Source organism: Haemaphysalis longicornis, unplaced genomic scaffold (assembly GCF_048455015.1).
Source record: "Haemaphysalis longicornis isolate Haplotype H1 unplaced genomic scaffold, Haemaphysalis longicornis Haplotype H1 scaffold_1, whole genome shotgun sequence".
Classification (NCBI taxonomy): domain Eukaryota; kingdom Metazoa; phylum Arthropoda; class Arachnida; order Ixodida; family Ixodidae; genus Haemaphysalis; species Haemaphysalis longicornis.
Window position 1 is genome coordinate 454,051,635 of NW_027526203.1, and position 20,061 is coordinate 454,071,695.

Consider the following 20,061-nt stretch of genomic DNA (forward strand, 5'->3'; position numbering starts at 1 on the left):
AATCGCAACCTAAAAAACGGGAGTTAAGATAGCAATACAAAACTGATGAAAGCACAAAAATAAAGAATTATGCACTTTAAAACAAAATTTAACGTTAAATTTTCAGTTTGAATAATTGGCTTGTTTTTTGGATAGTGCGTGCAGCGGCCGCAGTGGCGCCACCATACGCACGATCCAAAGAAGGGGGGGTCCAGGTGAGGGCCATTTTTTGAGGCGGAGTTTCGCAACTGCCTACATCGAAGAGCTCTGCCTAGGAAGGGGCCAAATGAGATAGCAGACGATCAAAAAACCCGCTCATTTTCTGATCGTCTGCTAAACCATTCGGCTCTTCCTAACGTGAATCCCAAATGTGCGTTTCGCTCTGAATACCCCAGGTGGCGCCGTCGTTCCAAGATCAACTTGCGCTGGCTCACACGTCCAAATCAGCCGCCGTTTTGCCAGACGCAAAAATCGTTTTTATTTATTTTCAGAATAGACAGGTAAGTACCGTCGTTGCTCCCGGTGTCAAACAAAATAGACCACAAAATGCGACCTTCGTGTGAATTTTGAGCGCGAACAGAGGGGCGGTTCACTAAAAAAGTGTTTTTAAAGTGTTCAAATTATCGTCGCACCACCCTGTACATCAGTACACAAAGTGTCGGGAGGAGCATCACCCAGGGAGTGTTGCTGAAAATTTTGCCTAGGCCACTTTCGGCAACACGAAGGCCGCAATCAAGGCAAGTCGCATTCGTTTTGCTTCGAACTTTTGCCTCCACTTTACCGACCTGAGGATGTTGTGTTCGCTATGTATCGTGGTAAACACCGTTCCCCTTTCAGAACTGTGCACACATTGCGAGTACCGGCCTCGCCAGGACGCGGCTACGGGTGGCACGCAACAGTTTCGCACTTCCCGTCGACCGCGGCTCCCACGTATCTCGTTCACTGTCGCCGCCAGCCGCGGTTTTCGCGGAAAAGAACAAACAGATGCAGCCGCCGTGGCGAAACTCAGCGGCGCGGAGAGTGGGTCGCAGTTCTGCATGGCTGCAGTTCTCGGACCCCGGTCGTCACAGCAACGCGTCCACGGCTCCACTTGCAGAGAACCCGGCCCCGCTGAACCGCCGAGCTACGGTCGTGGAGCGACCGACCCGCGGCCGGCTATACGCGCCGGAGGAGCCGCCTCAGGTGAGTACCGCTTGCACCCCCGTATTCCGCCACAGGCTGACGTCGTTCGGGAGGCGGGACACGGATTTCGAGGAGAAAATTTTGCGCCTGTAAGCACGTGCTTTTCAGTTTTCGTTGCTACTTTCACGAGCGGAATGTTCATCGAATTAAAGGAGCCATGAAGAAAAAATACAACTTCATTTTATTTGAAAGAACTAGGATTCAGTATCTCACTCAGCTCCATTACAGCCACAAAAGATGTTTTTTAACGAAAAAAAAGCAAGAATTATTTAAAAACTTTCAAATTTTGAGCCACAGTGACGTGTTATGAGCAAGAATGACGTCATACGGGCCAACAATAAAACATAATTTTCAGTGCGTTAACTGCACGTTAGCATTCAAGTGATGCGGTCAAATGGAACTAGAGGCCACATTACAGACGTCCAGTCATGTGTCGTCGCGACAGGTGAGTTAGGCGGCCGCCAATAGCACAAACAAGGTTCCGTGACGTCATAGAAAAGTTGCGGGAAATTGGCTAGGGTGTCGCAACTGCTTCACACGTTTTCTTTAATATTTCCGTTATTTGTTCGAAGATTGCGATGATATTGGTATCATTGTTATCGGGACTAAGCAGTCTTTCTAACAAACCCAACTTGTATTTTGTTTTCAGGCTCCTTTAAACAAAAATGCTCTCGAGCCATGCAGGTACTCATAAGGAATTCGTGGCTGACAAATGTGGTAACCTTAAGTTAGTTATCTCTTTCATCGGAAAATACAATTCGATAACGGTCAGTCCATAACCGGCTTAATAATAATAATAATAATAATAATAATAATAATAATAATAATAATAATAATAATAATATTAACAGAATGATAGTAGTAGTAATAATATTAATCTCATTTGTGAGTTTACTCAGACAGTCAACGACTGCAACTTAAGGAAAAATGTACTTTCCTTACGACCAAGCCAGCGAGTAAACAAGCAGCATTTCTTACATATCCAGATTAAGTAACAAACCATGTAGGGCAGAGGGCATTCGAAAGCGCTATTCGTTCATGGACAGTCCCCCCTTCCCCGTCAACACGTGCAGTGTGTCCAATGGTGCACACGCACTGTATACATGCACACAGCACAAACGCCCGCACGCACGCAACACGTAGTAGACGTCCTACCCTCACAAGCATCCATAAATAAGTATATAATGCTTATGAAGGAAGAGCGAGTGAACGCAAAGTACCGCTTGGAATTTCAAGAAAAGTTCCGATACCAATTCTTTTTCAGTTATTTTAATTGAAATGACATATATAACCCTGTTATTCAAGCGAAGCTTGTATTGGCTGACGCGTCGTCGGTGGTAGCGTACGCCGAAATGTACTGCGGCAAAGCCAACTTCATCCACGTGCTCTATAATGATGACGATTATGATGATTATAGTGCCATTGAAGTGTTTGGCACGTACCCACTCGTGCAGAATGGCCAGTGATAAAGTCTTGACTGTGCTTCTGTTGGAGTTTATAGATAGATTGTTGGAGCTCGCCGTTCGCAGCTGGCGCGGGCGTGCGGGCCCAAGTGCCGCGCTATCATCACGCCGCAGTGGGAGCCAATCAGCGTGGTCGCTCGCGCCACGCCATATCGCAGGTGCGATCGTTCACTCTCGTCGCGCAGTTCATTTTCTAGCGCGGCATGGATAGGCCGCGGGTGGTTCGCTCCGCGGGAGAGCGGGCAACCATAGAAGAACGTAAACGTTCCCGATAATCGAATAACAGTCGAAAATAACATATTGATTGATTATGGCGTTCAACGTGCCGGCGCTACACAGGCGATGAGGCGCGCCGCAGTGGAGGGCACCGGATTAATTTTGACTAGCTGAGGATCTTTAACGCACGCCGAAATTTCTAACACACGGGCGTTTTTGCTTTTCGCTCCCATCAGAACTTAAATAGCATATACCAAACATTTGCGTTCAGATAAAGGTGAGCGAAATGAAAGGGTTTCGCGTTGGTTGATCGGTGGTTTCGCGTTTTCATTTCGGTCATCACTTTCTGATTTTGGCAGAAATGTTTTCGTTTTCGTTTTGCGGTCATTGCGTTTCGATTTTGGTCAATTTCGTAACCACTAAGGTCGAACTTCGTGTTCAGCCCTGTTTCCGGAGGTAAAGAGTTCATTAATATTTTATGGATCATCATGCGAATATATATGTATATCATTTCTGCGTGTGAAAGAGTCTCGAGCACCAATGACGCGTTTTGCGTGTGTGTGTGTGTGTGTGTGTGTGTGTGTGTGTGTGTGTGTGTGTGTGTGTGTGTGTGTGTGTGTGTGTGTGTGTGTGCGTGCGTGCGTGCGTGCGTGCGTGTGTGTGTGTGTGTGTGTGTGTGTGTGTGTGTGTGTGTGTGTGTGTGTGTGAAGTAGAGGGGCAATCCTCGGGCTATGATAAATTTTCCTTCTATCTTTTGAATCTTAGAACTACCCACTAGAATTGAATAAAAAAACTGTAGTTACAACTAACTAGGCAGTTAAAAAGATAGTTTTAAGGCTACTGCTCGAGTAGAGCAGGAAATGATCTCACTACGCAGTAGGCAATGACCATGTGAGAATGAATGAAACTAAAGAGCAGTATTTCAAAACCTTCACTACGCTAAAAGTATATACCGTCCGCATTACCTACCCCTAAATATACTACCAGCACCCAGTGTGGCGCCCACAAAGAAAAAGCAATCATTCCTCCATATTACGTTCGCGCACAATAGCCCGTGTATTGTTACCTTTCAGGGAAGGGGCAAGTTTTTGGAAAGGCTCTCGCTCTGCAAGAAAGCATGGATACTGCTTTTAGCCACGCAGTGAGGTAAATTCATTCTTATAGCCGATACCGTTTCACACAGGCGCCATCGAAATCCGCCCTGACCGATCAAATTTTAAATTTTGTTAGTAATTCAATAATTCGCCATATGAATGTTAGTTATAACGAGGTTGGATTTTATTTGTGTATTTTTATGTATACATATTGCCATTATTTCCCCAGGCTCCTTCTAAAGTAGTTATTCTGATTTTCTAAACACTATGTAAAACAATATTGGGCAGATACTGCGCACTTAGTGATAACACTGGGGGGGTAGGCGCGAGTGTGAGCTCGTGAAGTCGTTCCTTTGACCACGTCTGCCTTTCAGGCTTGAAAATACTGAGAAACAAATGACGATTCCGCAGCTGCACCCCGCTGCCATGTTATTTCTAATCTGTTGTTTGATTTCGCTTATGCCGCAGAAGGTCTGCAATTATCAAAATAAATTGAGACAAATAAAGCAAAAATGCGGCAGGGTTGAAGTCCAATCATCTGCATACAAGCCCTGTTTCCGTTGTAACTCCAACTTACAAAATCCACTAGCAAACAAACTTGACCTACCGGTTAAAATACGAGGGGAATGCATGCACATAATGTTTTTGTCTGTGTATTGTTTTTTTTTGGCAATATTTTTGCTTTGGTGCGTCGGTATATCGTACTCATTCTTCTTGACGATTGGCCAGTCCGCAATAATAGCACACAAATTTTAATTTACTTCACTAGATTTTTACGTTTCGCCAGTGGTAGCGCTGGAGTGGGGAGATTGCCGCGGTTGTTCTTAACTTTCTTGTTACGGTTGTTCTTACCTTGGTTTCTCGTTCTGTTTTTCTTTTAACGCGTTTAAATTTCCGACGCCCCTGGGCGTTGCCTATGCGCTCTTCGTGGCCGCGCACCAGTCCTCCGCCCGACGACCTTGATTGACAGTCTTCACACTCCGACAGAACCACAGACGCATATTTACGAGGTGGACAACTTAACGCTTTCGCGCTAAAAGAAAGGAGGAACGGTGACGTCGAAGTAAAAGATAACCGCCTTTACACACGCACACACAAAAGCAACAAAAGTACACCAAGGCAAGCTTGCGCTGGCATCTGTTTTTCTTTTTTTTTTTTTTTTTACGATGCGTTAAGGTTCCTAGCGGGGTCCGCACCGCCGGCCCCGAAATTTTACGACGAAGGCAAGGAAGGGAGCAGCCCAAGCTGTTGCAGCTTGCATTGCCTTTAGATCGAAGGCCTGACCGCACTCCACTAACGTTAACACCGAGGGAAAAGAGTCAGGAAGTGGCCCGGGTCGGATGGCAAAGATGATCGTTACTTTTGCAACCCGCTTCAGGGTCGCCAATGCGTTATCCCGGTGGGCTCTATTTCTGCTTGGTGGCCTTCTTTGTTTTTGCTTACATACACACACAAAAAAAAACAAAGTTGTCAGCTTGTTTAAAAGTCATACACCCTAAGCTGCTTCCCCGGCATCCGGGTGGTTTCTGGGGAACTCCAGAACTTCTGCTTTTCTTTGTATTTCCCCGAATTTATATCCACGTAGGTTTTTTATAGGACGAACTTCGGTGAAAGAGTTTACTCAACAGTTCGAGCCTACCCGATCTCAAGCGCTGCGCTCGCGTTGAGTGAAAGCGTTCTTTCTGGCAATAGTTAAGAGAATAGGTAAATTTGTGAGGAGCAATATACGAGAAGGCAAGAGACGGGGTAATGAGAAGAAAGGCACTTGGCTAGCGCCATAAATTGCTCTCACATTTGTTCCATGCATAGCCAGGTACCCACTGGCGTCTCCTTTTTCGGGGCAGCCCCTGTCCACTCTTACATGTGTAGCATTGCCCAAAGACGTCAATGGGATTATAACAGGATTTTAAGTCACCACGGTGCTACTAGTAGTGTTATATGTTGTTTGCTCAGGCGGGGGGTAGGGCTACACACCTCGAGCTTCGCGATGGCTTGCCGCCGCTTCTCCGCGGCGTCTACGGGATGAGTGCTGGCTGGCTGGCTGGCTGGGGTTCATGCAATGCTTTGTTCTCTTCCACTTCTTTTTGCCCTTCCGCACCCTGAACAACTTGTTATGGTCATTTCTGTAGGCAAATAGTACGTTTAGGGCACTTCAAAAAACAGCTGCGGACTGGTAGAGCTCTGGGACGCCAACAAAAGCTATCCGGGGACGCGGTTCTGCGTGCTTCCTGACGGCTTTTGCGGTCGTCCGCTGCGGCTGCAGCATATCACCACGGTCATCCCCGAATACACCTGCCGCAAGTGAATTCGACTGTAGCCTCGTTTAGATGTGACACTGGCACATTGAGAGGTTAGTGACTTCTTGCAGCGTGGACAACGAATGCGGTTTCGTTTCGAATATATACATCCTAGAAAAATCTGTCTCGGGGATGTGATTGACTCATTGCTATACAACCACTTGTGCCTCTTAAAGGAATGTAAGTCATGCGAAAATGTTGAGCATAGTGCAAGGCTCTGCGTCGTTAAATATGTACACACCCACGCCTTCTAGCAAGAACAAAGGAAAGTTAATGAAACCATGGAATAATGAATGCTCTGCAAGTCGGGAAGAAACAGAATATCTCTTACGGGAATCATGATGATGGATAAAGTTTTAGTGAATCCCAATCTATTTCCGTGTGTGGAGGCAGACCAGTATGGGGATTCCTTAGTCCAGGAGTCCCTGGCTTTGGCTGGCCGTCCGGGCCCGTCTCACCAGGTTAAGCTGGGAGCCGGGTTGAGCGCTGGACAACTGCGCCGCCCACTGTGAAGGGGAGAAGCATTCCCATACTATGTGATAAAGAACACCTCTTTCAGAGCAAAACTTGCACTGCGGTGAGTGGGAGGTAGAGAAGGTCAAACGTCAGAGTTTATTGTGAAGGAAGGTACGTATTTGAAGTTGGCGGAGAGTTATTTCGTCAGCCTTTTTTAGAAACGGGTGAGGTGAAGGGAAGGTGCGGGGAGAGAGCTTATAATGTATGAGAACATCGTCGTAGGTGAATAGGCGGTGGGCATGCAGGGTGGAAGGACGGGTCATGCATCGGGCAATGGCCCGGTGTATGACTTCTCGGGCCGCGTCGTGCGCCGCTTCATTGCCGGCCAAACCACAAGGGCGAGCGGTACATAGAATGTGGCACTCCTAGGGGAAGTAGGTGGAGTTTTCAATGATGCTTAGGGCAGCGCGAGAAAGTAGACCTTATTGAAAATGTCGACAGGCTTCCTGCGAGTCTGTCATTACTGTCTAGTAGTCACGACGAGTGGAGGTAAGGAAGAGCGCAGTGACTATCTCTTCAGCTTCTGTCTGTGCTGAGGCCCGCGTGGAGGCAGTGGCGATAATACGGGTTTGGCTGTCTGCAGTGGCGACGGCGTAAGCTCATCGGTTGGGGTATGGGGGTGCATCCACGTAAAGAGCGTCCGGAAGATGCTGGTAATGGGCGCGCATGTAGTTGGTACGGAAGGTGCGGCGACCATCGTGGTTGCCTGGGGGCATGTTTCGAGGTAGCAGGGCAACTTTAATGCGAGCCCGCAAGGGGGGCGGGGGGGGGGGGGGGAGGGGCGGGTTAGGCGTGCCAGGCGGTGAGGCTGAGTCGGGGTCGGATAGCCCAGGTACTAAAACCAGTGTGAAAAATAAAAAAAAAAACCAGTGCAGCTTCGAAAATATTAAAGACGCTCGTATAAACTTAACTAGACCTACCTAGACGCGAAATGTACTGACATTTCACAGGACATGGGGAGGGGAAGGGGGTCGTTTAACTATAGTTGTGTCAGATTGCGGAACGAAAACAAGGAATGAACGTTTTAGTAATCACACACACAAGCTGCGCGCTCACTTTCCTTTTTGCTGTGAAGCAGTGTATGTCTAAACCCACCAGTTTTCATTCCGGTGAAGCCGCGTTGCTCGGCGCCGCTCCGACGTTCCTTTTCGCTACCGCAGACCCCTCTATCCCAACTGTTATTCCCCTAGCCGTCACAGATGCCTCTTTCACAATTTGCGCAATAGGCTTACAACGGCGGTAGCACCGTCATCGGAGGATTGCGGAAAATAAGCGCAACCGCGAATGGGTGTAAAACCACCAAAAGCCGCCGCCACCGTGCTCAATCGCCCCCGTTGCCCCGCCCTCGAATTCCACCTCGCCGACTAGCTGCGCATCCCTTCCGGTTAAAGCACAACTTTCCAAGTTGGAACGTCGGCGTGAGCCCATGATACTTTAGCTTCAATGGCTCTCCGAGAGATGCTTTCGCTGGTGTATTTCACGCCTAAGCATGTGGCCATCACCTGATGCCGGTTTATGGGTGCACGGGATGGGGGTGGAAGGAGGGGGCGGGCATGCACAGCTGGGACTACCGAAGACATCCCGTTGTGCTGGTGGGAGATTTAAGAATGGAAGCCGGATGGCTCAATGCGCCCTATCAGCTGTTCTCCGTAATCCAGCGGTTTGGGCCTGGGTTGGTGTATTATACCCCTGTCACACGGGCACTTTCAATCGCGATTGAGTCGTTCCGGATCGAGCTCAATCCGGATCGGGCGCTGCTACACGGCAGTTTCAATCGCGATCTAGCTCGATGTCGCTCGAACTCAATCCTGGTTTCTCAAGCGTGATCGAGGCTTCCAAGCGCGATCGAACGAAAGCGGTGATATCATCGCCTCCGTTCAGTAATGGCACAGAAGGTGACAACTTCAACTAATGCCACAAATTGTGTCAAATAACTTGACCCAAATAAGCGTGCGGTAACATTAACACAGTTACGTATACCTACGACCGCGCGAAGTTACCAGACACCGGCCGCAAGTATCGCCATCTGGTGTACACGAGTGCAACCGGTGCAACTTCTCGATCGCGTCGAAACGGGCCGTGTAGCAGCGGCAGTGCGTCGAGCGCGCTCGAAAACTCGCCCGCGACTCACTTCAATCGCGATTGAAAGTGCCCGTGTGACAGGGGTATAACACAGACAGTAAGGTGCCTTCAACGGGGGAGGGAAGCGGACAGCCACAGGTTTGTCCGATAGAATAAAGCTCGAGGGCTTTCATATTTTGACTATATTGGACGGACGCATGTAGTTCGCTTGGAGGAAAAAAAGCGGGAAGCGAAGAAGCATCGTTCCGAACAGAGCGCGAGAGGGCGCGAAAACAACGGAAAGCCGCTGCTGCCGCCGTTGCCAACTCAAGTTCCAGCTCGTCGAGTTAGCCAATATTACTTGTTCAGCCTAAAGTGCTTTCAGAGCGACATTTCTGACGGTGTCTTTCACTTCTAAACACGCGCACATACCCGGTTTCCGGTACATGCGTGCACGTGTTGGAAATGGAGAGAGCAGGGGGGGGGGCTTGTACGCGCAGCTATAGGTTTAATGCCCTCACTGATGACATGTTCGTTGGGCTGCGGGAGCTTTAAAAGTGGACGTCAAGCGGTCCACTGCGACCTGTCTGGTGTACTTAGTGGTCGAGCGGATTGAGTTAGTGTGTTGCAAAAACAGTAAGATGCCTGACGCGGGAGGAAAACAGACAGCTTCATGTTTGCCGGCTGAAAAAAAAGCTCGGGTTATTCCAAGCTTCATTCAGCTTAGGAAGTATGCTCAATCGCAAATTACAAACAGACGTGCTTTCATTCGTGCTCTCCGTGGACTGCGTCCAGCTTCGCAGATCATCCTTCTTCACAGAGTGGAAGGTAACTATTTATTTTTAATTTCGCGTTATTAACTGAGCCACGAAGAGAAAATGCGAGTTTTGTTCATTAAAGAGAATGATTTGTCCCCATAACAATGATATAAATTCTATCGGGAACTTCGAACAACTAATCCATATATTAAACAAAACACATGAAGCAGTAGTAGCGACTCTCTCGCCACTTTGCGGCAACTTTTCTACGACGTCACAGAAACTTGCACGTGCGATTGGGGGCCGCGGACTTGAGCCACGGTCAAGAGACATGACTGGGCGATTTTGGTGTGGCCGCTAGTTCCGTTTGATCGTATCTATTGAATGTTACCGTGCAGTTAACACACTAAAAACTGCGTTTTTGCTGGGCCTGCTCGATTTACCGGTCCTGGACGGTCCGCGGGGAGTTCGAGGACTGCGTTCGGAGCGGGAATCCCATAGGAATACATGCGAAAATCGAGTGGCGGATCGCGGCGCGGGCAGTTCGCGGACGATCCGGTACTGATAATCGATCGAGGAGGCCCATTGTAGCTTAATAACGTCACAGCTGTCCATAATACGTCACTGTAGTGCGAAATTTGAAAGTTTGTCAAGGTTTCTCTGATTTAAAAAACACTTCTTGCTGAGCTGTTTGGTACATACTTAAAAAACGAAGAAAACTTGGCGCAAACTATAACGTCGACGAAGAAGACAAGGTAAGGCGGATACAGGCGCCAACTTCCAACTGTTTATTCAAAGGAAACCACCCGAAGGAAACCACCCGAATTTATATATGACTTAGCTAAACAGAAACAACAACAAAAAATAACAACCAAGGTGTAATCATGCTAACAAGTGTAGGAGGTGGTTTGGTTTGGTCTTTTCGGTTTGATCTAAGCCTGGAATGCACGCACGCGCATTAGGACCGTCTGGACTGCTCTCGAGGCGGGAGTATATATGTTGTCATACTATCAGCAGTGTTGTACTTTTTCATTCTAGCCATTGTCACCCCCTTCTACACATGTTGGCATGATTATACCTTGGTTGTTATTTTTTGTTGTTGTTTCTGTTTAGCTAGATCATGTATAGACCATTTTATTTTCTTCGTCCTGGGGGCTTCCATTTTACCAGTGGGCTGTGCTAGCGGCCCTGCAATTGGCGCAGTGGACAGGAAGATGTAAGTGCGCATGCACAACACAGCCCAGAACATGCTCTGATCTTATTTAAGATTAAGAGATGAAAAGTTCAATAAATTCGTGTGGTTTTCTTTGAATGAACAGTTGGAAGTTGGCGCCTGTATCTGTCTTACCTTGCCTTCTTCGTCTTCGTCTAGTTTGCGGCAAGTTTTATTCTTTCCCTCATTTCTGTCGATTGTGAAACGTCTTCCGTTGGTGGAATGAAGCTGAGTGAGTTACAGAGGCTAGTTCTTTCAAAATAAACAAAGTGGTATTTTTCTTAACGGTCCCTGTAAGCGCAAGCTTGAATTTGTCGCACTATACTGTGCATACGGGCATTAGTAATACACGCGGTGCAGCACACGCCTCAAAACAGTTACGAAACGTGGAATGCAACAGTTCACTTTGCAGCATACAGAGCTTGCACAGGTGCGGCGCATAGAGAGGTGGCATCTCGTGCGGCTACTGCCGTGTAGAGCGTGAAAAGCTGCAGTTACAAGCTGGAGTCGTTAGAAGCAAAACAAAGGAGCTGATGGAGCGAGGGCTTTTCGGGTCTCTGTCCAGCTCTCACACTTCGCGCTATTGTGTTTTTTAGTAAGTCGCAATAGTGCGGATTGACGCAATAATGGAAGCTGATGCACTTACAGGTTGATGAGAAGAAAAGTAAAAAGAATGACTAGAACATACACGAATAAAGCCAGCTAGAGAATGCAAAAAAAAAAAAAAGAAATAACAAGATTGGATGAAAGGCACCGTGAGAGTAAAGTCCACCCTGATGAAGAGCCCAGAAGTGGCTCAGTAAGTACAACCTTACAAAGAGGGGGAGGGTGGAAGGGAGATGTGCACGCGGAGAGCATCCAGGGAACGCCGGGCCGCACAAAAGGAGGCATTTACGCCTCCTAGAGACCGGGCCACGCGTGCCCGGCAGTCTCTCGAGCCGGCTGTAGAAGACGTCGATCCGCGGACCCCTGAAGACCGTTGAGGACGTGGGAAATTAATTGTCGCTGAAGCTCGGCGAGCGACGGGAGCACGGGAAAGGCAGGGCACAGGGGGTCGTGTGGGGGTCCTTGGAGAAGGCTTGTCGCCCACAAAACTTTCGCCAGGCGTTCTTTATGTGACACTTTCCAGGTATATTTCGAGGCTCCCCCCCTCTCGCTTACTTCCATATTTTCTTGGTGAGATAAATAGCACCATCCAAGTGGCCTTAAGTACTTCCTGCCAGAGGCAGCTGCACTGTCACGGAATGACTCAGTGGTGCCTCTTGAGTTCCTTAACTGAGCAGTCACCACGCCAGACCCTCCATACCTATTCCCGTAGTTGTTTCATTCATGGGTGTTTCCGACGGAACGTTATTTAAACAAAAAAGGAAACCCCATATAAAAAATTAAAGGCCTTATAACCTAGTTTGACTAACGCACAAAAAACGGTATTAGGGCTGAATTGTGGTGCTTTCGGGCCCATACATTCATTTTATTGGGTTGGGCTTGTTTAAATTCGTTCCCTGTGCCAAAAATAGAATGATGGGAAACATAAACAACCCAAAGTTATTAGAAAGCGGTGTGTGCATGTATTCGCTGCTTTTTGTTGAAACTATTTCGGGGAGACAAACAGGTTATGGGACGTTTTAAACATAATTGTTTTGCAGACTGATGCCAATGATACATTTTGCGGTAGAAATGCTTAGTGAACTAGAATACTCTGCAATCAGCGCACGGCACTTATGAAGGTGAGGCCCCGGAAAAACACCGTGGAAAAAATGCATGCGCAGCTAAACCATGCACAGTGTCACGGTATCAGAAACGCTATAAACGTGTTTCCTCACTACAGGTGTTAAATATAATTAAAACGTAATTAATAAATAAGCCAATTGAGAATTAATATCACTACATTTTTTTAAAACGCTCGTAATATTGCATGACCACTCGAAGACAAGGTCAAGCACTACGAAATACAATCTGTTTAAGTGCCGCCTTAAGAGCAATGAGTAGTTAATAGCCACCAAAGCATAGCTGAGAGGATGAAAGAAACTGGTGATTTAATTTAAACCCCTGGGATTGGGCCGCGTGCATGAGAATAGAAGCTAGAATTTTGGAAATTCTTCCAGGTAAATTATTTATTTATTTATTTATTTATTTATTTATTTATTTATTTATTTATTTATTTATTTATTTATTTATTTATTTATTTATTTATTTATTTATTTATTGACTGATTTATTTATTGATTGTAGGGTTTAACGTGCCTACGCAACGCAGGCGATGAGGCATGCCGTAGTGGAGGGCTCCGGATTAATTTTGACCACCTGGGGATCTTAAACGTGCGCCTAAATCTCGTACACACGGGCGTTTTTGCTTTTCGCCTCCATCAGAAAAGCGGCCGCCGCGGCCGGGAATCGAATCCGCGACCTCGTGCTCAGCAGCGCAGCGCCTTAGCCACTGAGCCACCTCGACGGGTCTTCCAGGTAAATGCTCCGGAAATTGTGTTCCGTGTTGGGTATATCAGTAAAAACATGTTCTGTTGGCACTTAATTACTGAGTTTATTTTTCACGCTGTAAGGGAATCAGGAGAGAGAGAGAATTACCTGGTGGACCGACCTGGCGGACTTATTTTGACACCCATATCCGTTGGAGGGCGTTCCAGGAGCTGTTCTTGCCGCAGACCATGCATCTTAGTGTCGATGTTAGGAGTTTAGCCTGTCACAAGATGTCAGACTGGAGATTTTTAATTCAACGTTATTATTTACAATCAATCAATCAATCAATCAATCAATCAATCAATCAATCAATCAATCAATCAATCAATCAATCAATCAATCAATCAATCAATCAATCAATCAGTAAATAAATAAATAAATAAATAAATAAATAAATAAATAAATAAATCGGTCTTTTCAAAAAAATTACTCCCACCTCCCCTCGCGGGAACCCCTGTGTAGATGCGACGCATTGGGGGTTCCGTTGTTGTTTCCGTTAGGTTGATTCTCCCATCGCGTGAAACGTGCCGTGAACCCCTGCCGCGGCTATGACGCAACGTGGCGCGGCTATGACGCAACACAATCCAACACAATCCGCTTTAATCCAATCCAAATCCAATCCAATCCAAGCCAAGCCAAGCCAAGCCAATCGAATCCAATCCAATGCCCCTCGCGAGATAGTGTTCGCTATCGGAGAGGAGAGGGGGTGAGCGGCGGAGAGCGCAGCACGCGCGGCGAGGAGAATGGGGGAGGGGTGTGGACGGACAACGACAACTCCGTATGGAGGGACAAGGCGAGTGAATGAGATGCCGTCGCATCTAAAATATTTGTGCGTTCTTGGTACGGGCCCACTTTTCCGTACCACAAATAACCAAACGAAGATAAGTTGGCGCAACGAATTGGATTGGATTGGATTGGATTGGATTGGAAAACGTTTCTATTATCGCGCTGAGTGCTACCGTAGGCGGTGGGTGGACATCCTAGTCCGCTAGTCCACGCTGCGCTGCAGCGGCCCGGGCCCGCGTCACAAGACACTACTGTCCCGCGAGCTGGCCAATGCGCAGCAAGCTGTCCCGCTGCTCAAGGGTGTGTGGTTGTGGGGGTGATGGGTTGGCAGGGCACATCCAAACCAAATGAGTTGTATTTGGGGTGCCGGTGCAGTATGGGCAGTAGGAGGGGGGGGGGGGGGGGAAGGGGGGGGAGGGGGGGGGGTATGCGGTAAGTGAAATCCAGTGGAGGAAGGTGTGGTTCTGGTTTAAGTCTCATTCTGCAGTCGTCGCCAAATATATGCGTCGGCCACACCTAGGGATGTATGTGAGAAACACAGAAACACTTAAAAAACTCCCGACAACTTATCGGAAAACAGCGGAGTAACGTTGAATGCAAAATGCAGTATTGGGTCATTTAAAAGAGCGCTATGTCCCAATAACGCTGATGCTTATTTGAATTCTTGGTAGCTACATGGAACCAGCATGACAAACACGAGACGTAGCAGTAAAGTATCGTCAGGGGGATCCGTAATGCTTTCCGTAATACAAAGCACGGGGGATCCGTAATACAAAGCAGGGAAGCGAACTTTAGTGCCGCTAAGACGTTTGTTACCTTTTGGCACCCTTCCGTGCAAGGTCCCTCAAAGGCCGTGATCTGGGTGGCGTCGGCGTAGAGCAGTGGTTAACTCACTGGGCGAGAATTTCGGAAAAGGTTTTTTGAATGTGCATATGTCACGGTCACCGTTTACATCCCGACTTATGGGGACGGGGGGAAACTCGGACGGTCCAAGAGCCATGGAGAATTCCTAAGCTGCGCGGACGTGTAGCAGGTCTCAAGCTTTCTCTCAGGGCGTCTAAAATAGCACCTGCACCCTTCCTACGTGCTGAGGGGATTTTCTTAGAACTTAGCAGCCTGTTTATTATCGAGCGGATGTGGTTGACAGGGCAGGTGTGGAGGATTTTTGAGACATATGATACGAACCCCAACTGGCCGGAGGGAACACTGAGCCCACGCCTCTGATCTATCACCGCCCTTTCGAACCCCCATTTGAACATTTTACACCGGTTAACCAGTTTAACCGGGTAACACCACAACAGTGACAATACACCTACATAAGCATGTAAGCATACACTATAGCTTCCGGGGGTACGGTATTTCCGGGTTTTCTCATACCGGCGCAAACAGTTTTTGTAGATCCCCGATGCCCTTTGAATTATTAGCACGCTTGCGCTCATTAATAAAGACGATCGGCTTGAAAATTAACTCTCAAAGCCGACCCATGGTGCAGGCTGGATAATTTGTAACGAGAGAAGTACAGCTCAGGCACGTTTTTATTAAGGAAAATAGGCGGTTTCCAATAATGCGTCGCTGTAGAGCGTGACCTGAAAGGTACTTTATACATTTTTTATGCGGCAAATGAACTGACTCCGGTGAGGAACTGCGCCGCTTTCATCTTGTGCCCGGCACTTCCGCCTTTCTATCTGTGTGAGTAGCTCTTTGAAAGTTGTCGCGCCTCGTGATAAACTAATTTTATAAGCCGTTTGCTTTTTTTTTTCGTTCCCTGCGTGTAATAGCGCTTTTAACGACGTAAACAAACCCCGACGGTAGACGTTAATTATAAGTAATCCAGAAATGTGGGCTGTAATGACAGTTTTTAACAGGGAAGCGGTCCTTGGTCGAAGCTTTCACGGCACGAGGCGTGGAAACGCAGACGCACCGATGTGGACACGGCATAGCCTGGCGAGGGGGAGAGCAAGCGCCAAGCACACGTGCAGCAAGCCAAAAGAATTCTTGAACAAGGCGATTATATGGAGAAAACATTTCTAAACTGCTAAATTGGGCGGCAATGTTTATACTTGACAACATTGTTGAGCAAAAAGAAAACGGGCATATTATAGGCAGGACGGCAATACACAAGTGATATTGGCATTGCTTTAATTAATCATACATGGCTGCTTCATTCCTGCGGTAGAAAATAAAAATACAGCTTGGAAAAAGTTTTTCCCCTCAAAATGCAAAAAGCGCTTGCGGTGCCTCCATCGTGGCAGTTGAACACGGCAAGAATGAATTGCGCGAATGGAAGTCGGTCTGCTGGCTCAGAGAAGTTTTATGAAGCTTAGCTTTGCGATTTGGGAACGCCGGGTGCCGAATGAAGCTGTGCTAATTTTTTTTTTTTTTTCACTTCGCAAGGTATGCAAACGCCAGAATTTTCGGTCGTAATGTTTGTCATACCAAGCTACGTGTGACAGATTCCTACACTTCGCATGAAATTTCCCTTTGCGCGACGTTTACAACGAAGGTTTGTGGCGCCAATTTCCAAAAAAAAAAAAAAAAGAATTATTGCTTCAAGGAGCTAAAAAAAAAATGCGCCCATGCGCTTCCTACGGATGGCTAACCGCGCGAAGGTGTAACGTCCGGCCGTTGTTTTACGTATGACGTGTACCCTGCCCAGTTCGAAATAACGAGATGCCGGTGCTTGCCATTGCCGCGTTGACTCTGCTGCGGCCTGTGCGCCTGCGCCTCTGCCCGCCGTTGTCGCTTGAGTAGCTCATAGGCCGCAGTAGCCCGCTGTGTGCGCGCTCTGCTGCTTTTGTGCTCCCCCCGATGCGCCCTTCGCACTTACCACTGTCGGTATAGATGCGAGTGTGGAGTGTAGCTACGTCATCTATAAGCCGAGACAATCTGTCTCCCTCACTTCTAACTATTCTCCAACCTGATTTTTTTTCGCGCATCGGATTGCGCTGGAGGGGTTTTCTGCGTACACGGGATCGCAGGACTTTCCTTTTGTCGAGCCATATAGAGCCTCGCTTTCGAAGCCAAGCCCAAATAACTTAATTATCTAGTTCGAAGTCCGAATACTCTCAGTGCACTGCCTGAGGACACGGGCACGCCAATGTATTCAAAGTATACTTTACCATAACTAGTTGAGCAGATAATGTTTCAGGAACTGCCTGACTATATGTGTCCCTTGAGGCTTTTAACACGTCAGCATTCATTTCTTGCATACAACACAAAAGAATCGTCGGTAGACGCGTCTGTTTGCCGCTTAATAGCCGGTTAATATATATTTAAAGCAGAGCGGATAAACAGTCCCGGTACGGCACCAAGTGAGTGACTGGAAACGCTGCACGTGCGGAGCAACGGTAAAACCGGTGGTGCGCATGCGCATGTGCACCCAGCGTGCACGGGGCGCGTTGCCAGGACCAGTTCTCTGCTCTGCTGTAATTCTCTATATAATTCGCTTGCTGGAGTGCGGCTCGGGTCTTTTCGGTATAGCACAGTTACGTACGGGACGTCTTGGTACGGTGAACATTTGACCGCGTGGAAGTTTCGGTGAACGGAGGTTTCGGTACACTGGCTTTTCAGCAAGCGGTCATTTAGGGGGCAGCCGTTTTGTCAAATGGGTTATTCAGTTAGCAGGACTAATTAGCCAGCGCCAGTGCTTCCGGTAACCATAGAGTAAACCGCACTGGCTTATTCTATTACGTGATTTATTACATCTTCAGATGGTTTGCACTAGTAACGTATTATGAACGCCAGGAATGACAAGGGCCACTTTGTGGTCAGGTAGATTAAATGAGCTGGGATCTTTTAATCACTTGCGTATAATAAATGAGAAGTCATGCGATTCGATTGTAACCCGTCCTTATTCACAAATGCCCAAGCTGGTTAGGTTGTTTGTTTAGGGACAGTGTTTGGCCGTTTTTTATTTTTGTTTTTCTTCTTCTGGACGGGTCGAAGAGGTGGACGGGGATTGTTCTCCATTATTTCAGGTAGCATGCATTGCGTGATGGATTGTCTTTCTCTTTTCTTTGGTGCGAGAGCGCTAGATGTGCCATGAGGGAGAAAATTCGGAGCCATTCCTCTCTTTGAAGCTGGACGATCAGCGAAGCTTTTTTTTTTTTTTTTTAAAGCACACGACCCATAACTTAGGAAATCATGAGGAAATTGAGGAAATTTTATTCTGATGACACGCGCCCTTCTTCTTGCCCCTATCCGCCTCTCTCCGCACATCTCCTTGGAAGGAGCGAGAGATTAGACGCTTTCAATGCGCAAGCGCACGAGGCGCTAGCTTGAACTTGGCTGAGCTTGAATGTGAGATTGATGGAAGGAGATGTGTTATAGGTTTTACCTGGAGTAATGAGCTTCGCTTGACACTCGTCTGGTCTGTGAGGCCTCCAGAGCGAAAGAAGGTCGAGCCAGCAAGAAAGAGGAGGGCGCGTGTTTCCTGCTGACAGAAAATCGTTCCTGGCGCTCCGCAAAGGCGCCTCGCTCGGCCGTCTCTGTTCAGGCATGAATGGAAACGGACCATCAGCTGATAGAAGAAAGCAGAACAGCCGTGACAGCAGCCGGCTTGTTCGGCTGTTCCTGCTCGCCACTTATATGCAAATCTCAATTTATGTTTAAAGCTTACATGCTAACCTTAAACGAAGTGCGCGCTGAGTGAATGTCTTTGCTCATTTGTATGCTCATTCTTGTACATGCATAACCACTTTTAGCACAATTATCACTGTGATAAACAGATAAAAATTAAGAATCACCAAGGGTTGATTCTCAACCACGCGAAATGAAGGTGATATTTTTTGAGAGGGTGCACCCTCTCAAAAAATATCACCTCATGATGACTCTTGGCTGTATTATCTAATTTTTTGAGCGTGTTAGTTAAATACAGTTGCACAGAGCCGCTCTAGCTTTGCTACTTGGGCACCACAAACGATATATTATGGCGGCAGCATTAGTTAACTCTTTTGGTAGTGGCTAAGGCGTTGTGGTGCTGAGCAAGAGGTCGCGGGTTCGATTCCCGGCCGCGGCGGCCGCTTTTCTGATGGAGACAAAAAGCAAAAACACCCGTGTGTACGAAATTTCGGCGCACGTTAAAGATCCCCAGGTGGTCGAAATTAATCCGGAGCCCTCCACTACGGCACGCCTCATCGCCTGCGTTGCGTCAGAACGTTAAACCCTACAATCAATCAACTTTTTTGGTTGAAAACATGGCGTCCACGGCACACAAAATGGTTGAAGGTCCACGGCAGCAAAATGATCGACTACTCGAAGGGTAAAAATAGGTCAATGAATGCTCTGAACGACCCCACCATTTATCAGGGGAGATCCAACGAACAAAGTAACAAATCCGGTTGGAAAGAAAATTAGCTACATTCTTCGCTAGGTGGGATTCAAATCAATGTCGTCCGAGATTGGAGACCAGCAAGGCACGCCTGGAGCACCACTTGATGATCCTAGCGAACTGAAGGTAAGCTTAGCGAAAAGGTTATATCCCTCAACTTAGAAATCTGTGTCCGAGACACGCACTAAGTACTACAGGAGAAATTTGAGCACGGTAATTGCACAAGCAGCAATTAGGTGAATGGCAAAGAAGATTCCCGCTAATTGCGTGTATACGTCTATAGGGCTAACTAGGGCGATTGGCCAGGAGTGCTCTGCTAAGTGTCCTAGAATTTGTTTTGCCGGTGTGTGTCTGCGGGATACGAAAGGGCGTAGGATGGTTGCTGAGCTGGCTTAGACCAAGTTGCAAACTTCCGTGGCGCCTTCTGATTGTAAGCTCTGTGAAGGATGACATAAAAATATAAATATTATTCCCTGCATTCCGGAAGGCGAAGTGCTGCTATTCCTTGCTTGCTCTGCTCCGAGATTAAAAAAAAAAGCATTTAGTTTAGTGCAGAATAAAAAAAAATGAGCTAAACATATTCAACAACCCAACCAACCTGCGCATATAATACGGCCATTGGATGGTATTTATTTATTTACATTTCGTGGTTTCCACAAGAGTAGTGAAGTGCAGACGTGCATGCCGAAACTT

The 20,061-nt window shown here is 47.4% G+C and overlaps 2 protein-coding genes across 4 annotated transcripts in view; both read left to right on the top strand.

The window, feature by feature from the left end:
* Positions 1-963: 963 nt before the first annotated feature.
* Positions 964-20,061, top strand: part of LOC144162489 (uncharacterized) — a 37,531-nt gene continuing 18,433 nt past the window's right edge. The window contains exon 1 of the mRNA XM_077693048.1: positions 964-1,161. Coding sequence (XP_077549174.1) covers positions 964-1,161 — 198 coding nt within the window. The remainder of the gene's footprint in view (positions 1,162-20,061) is intronic.
* LOC144156054 (uncharacterized) overlaps positions 1,082-20,061 on the top strand; it is a 187,576-nt gene continuing 168,596 nt past the window's right edge. For all 3 annotated transcript variants that reach the window (XM_077687835.1, XM_077687836.1, XM_077687837.1), the window contains exon 1: positions 1,082-1,161. The gene's annotated coding sequence lies outside the window, so the exon portion shown is untranslated. The remainder of the gene's footprint in view (positions 1,162-20,061) is intronic.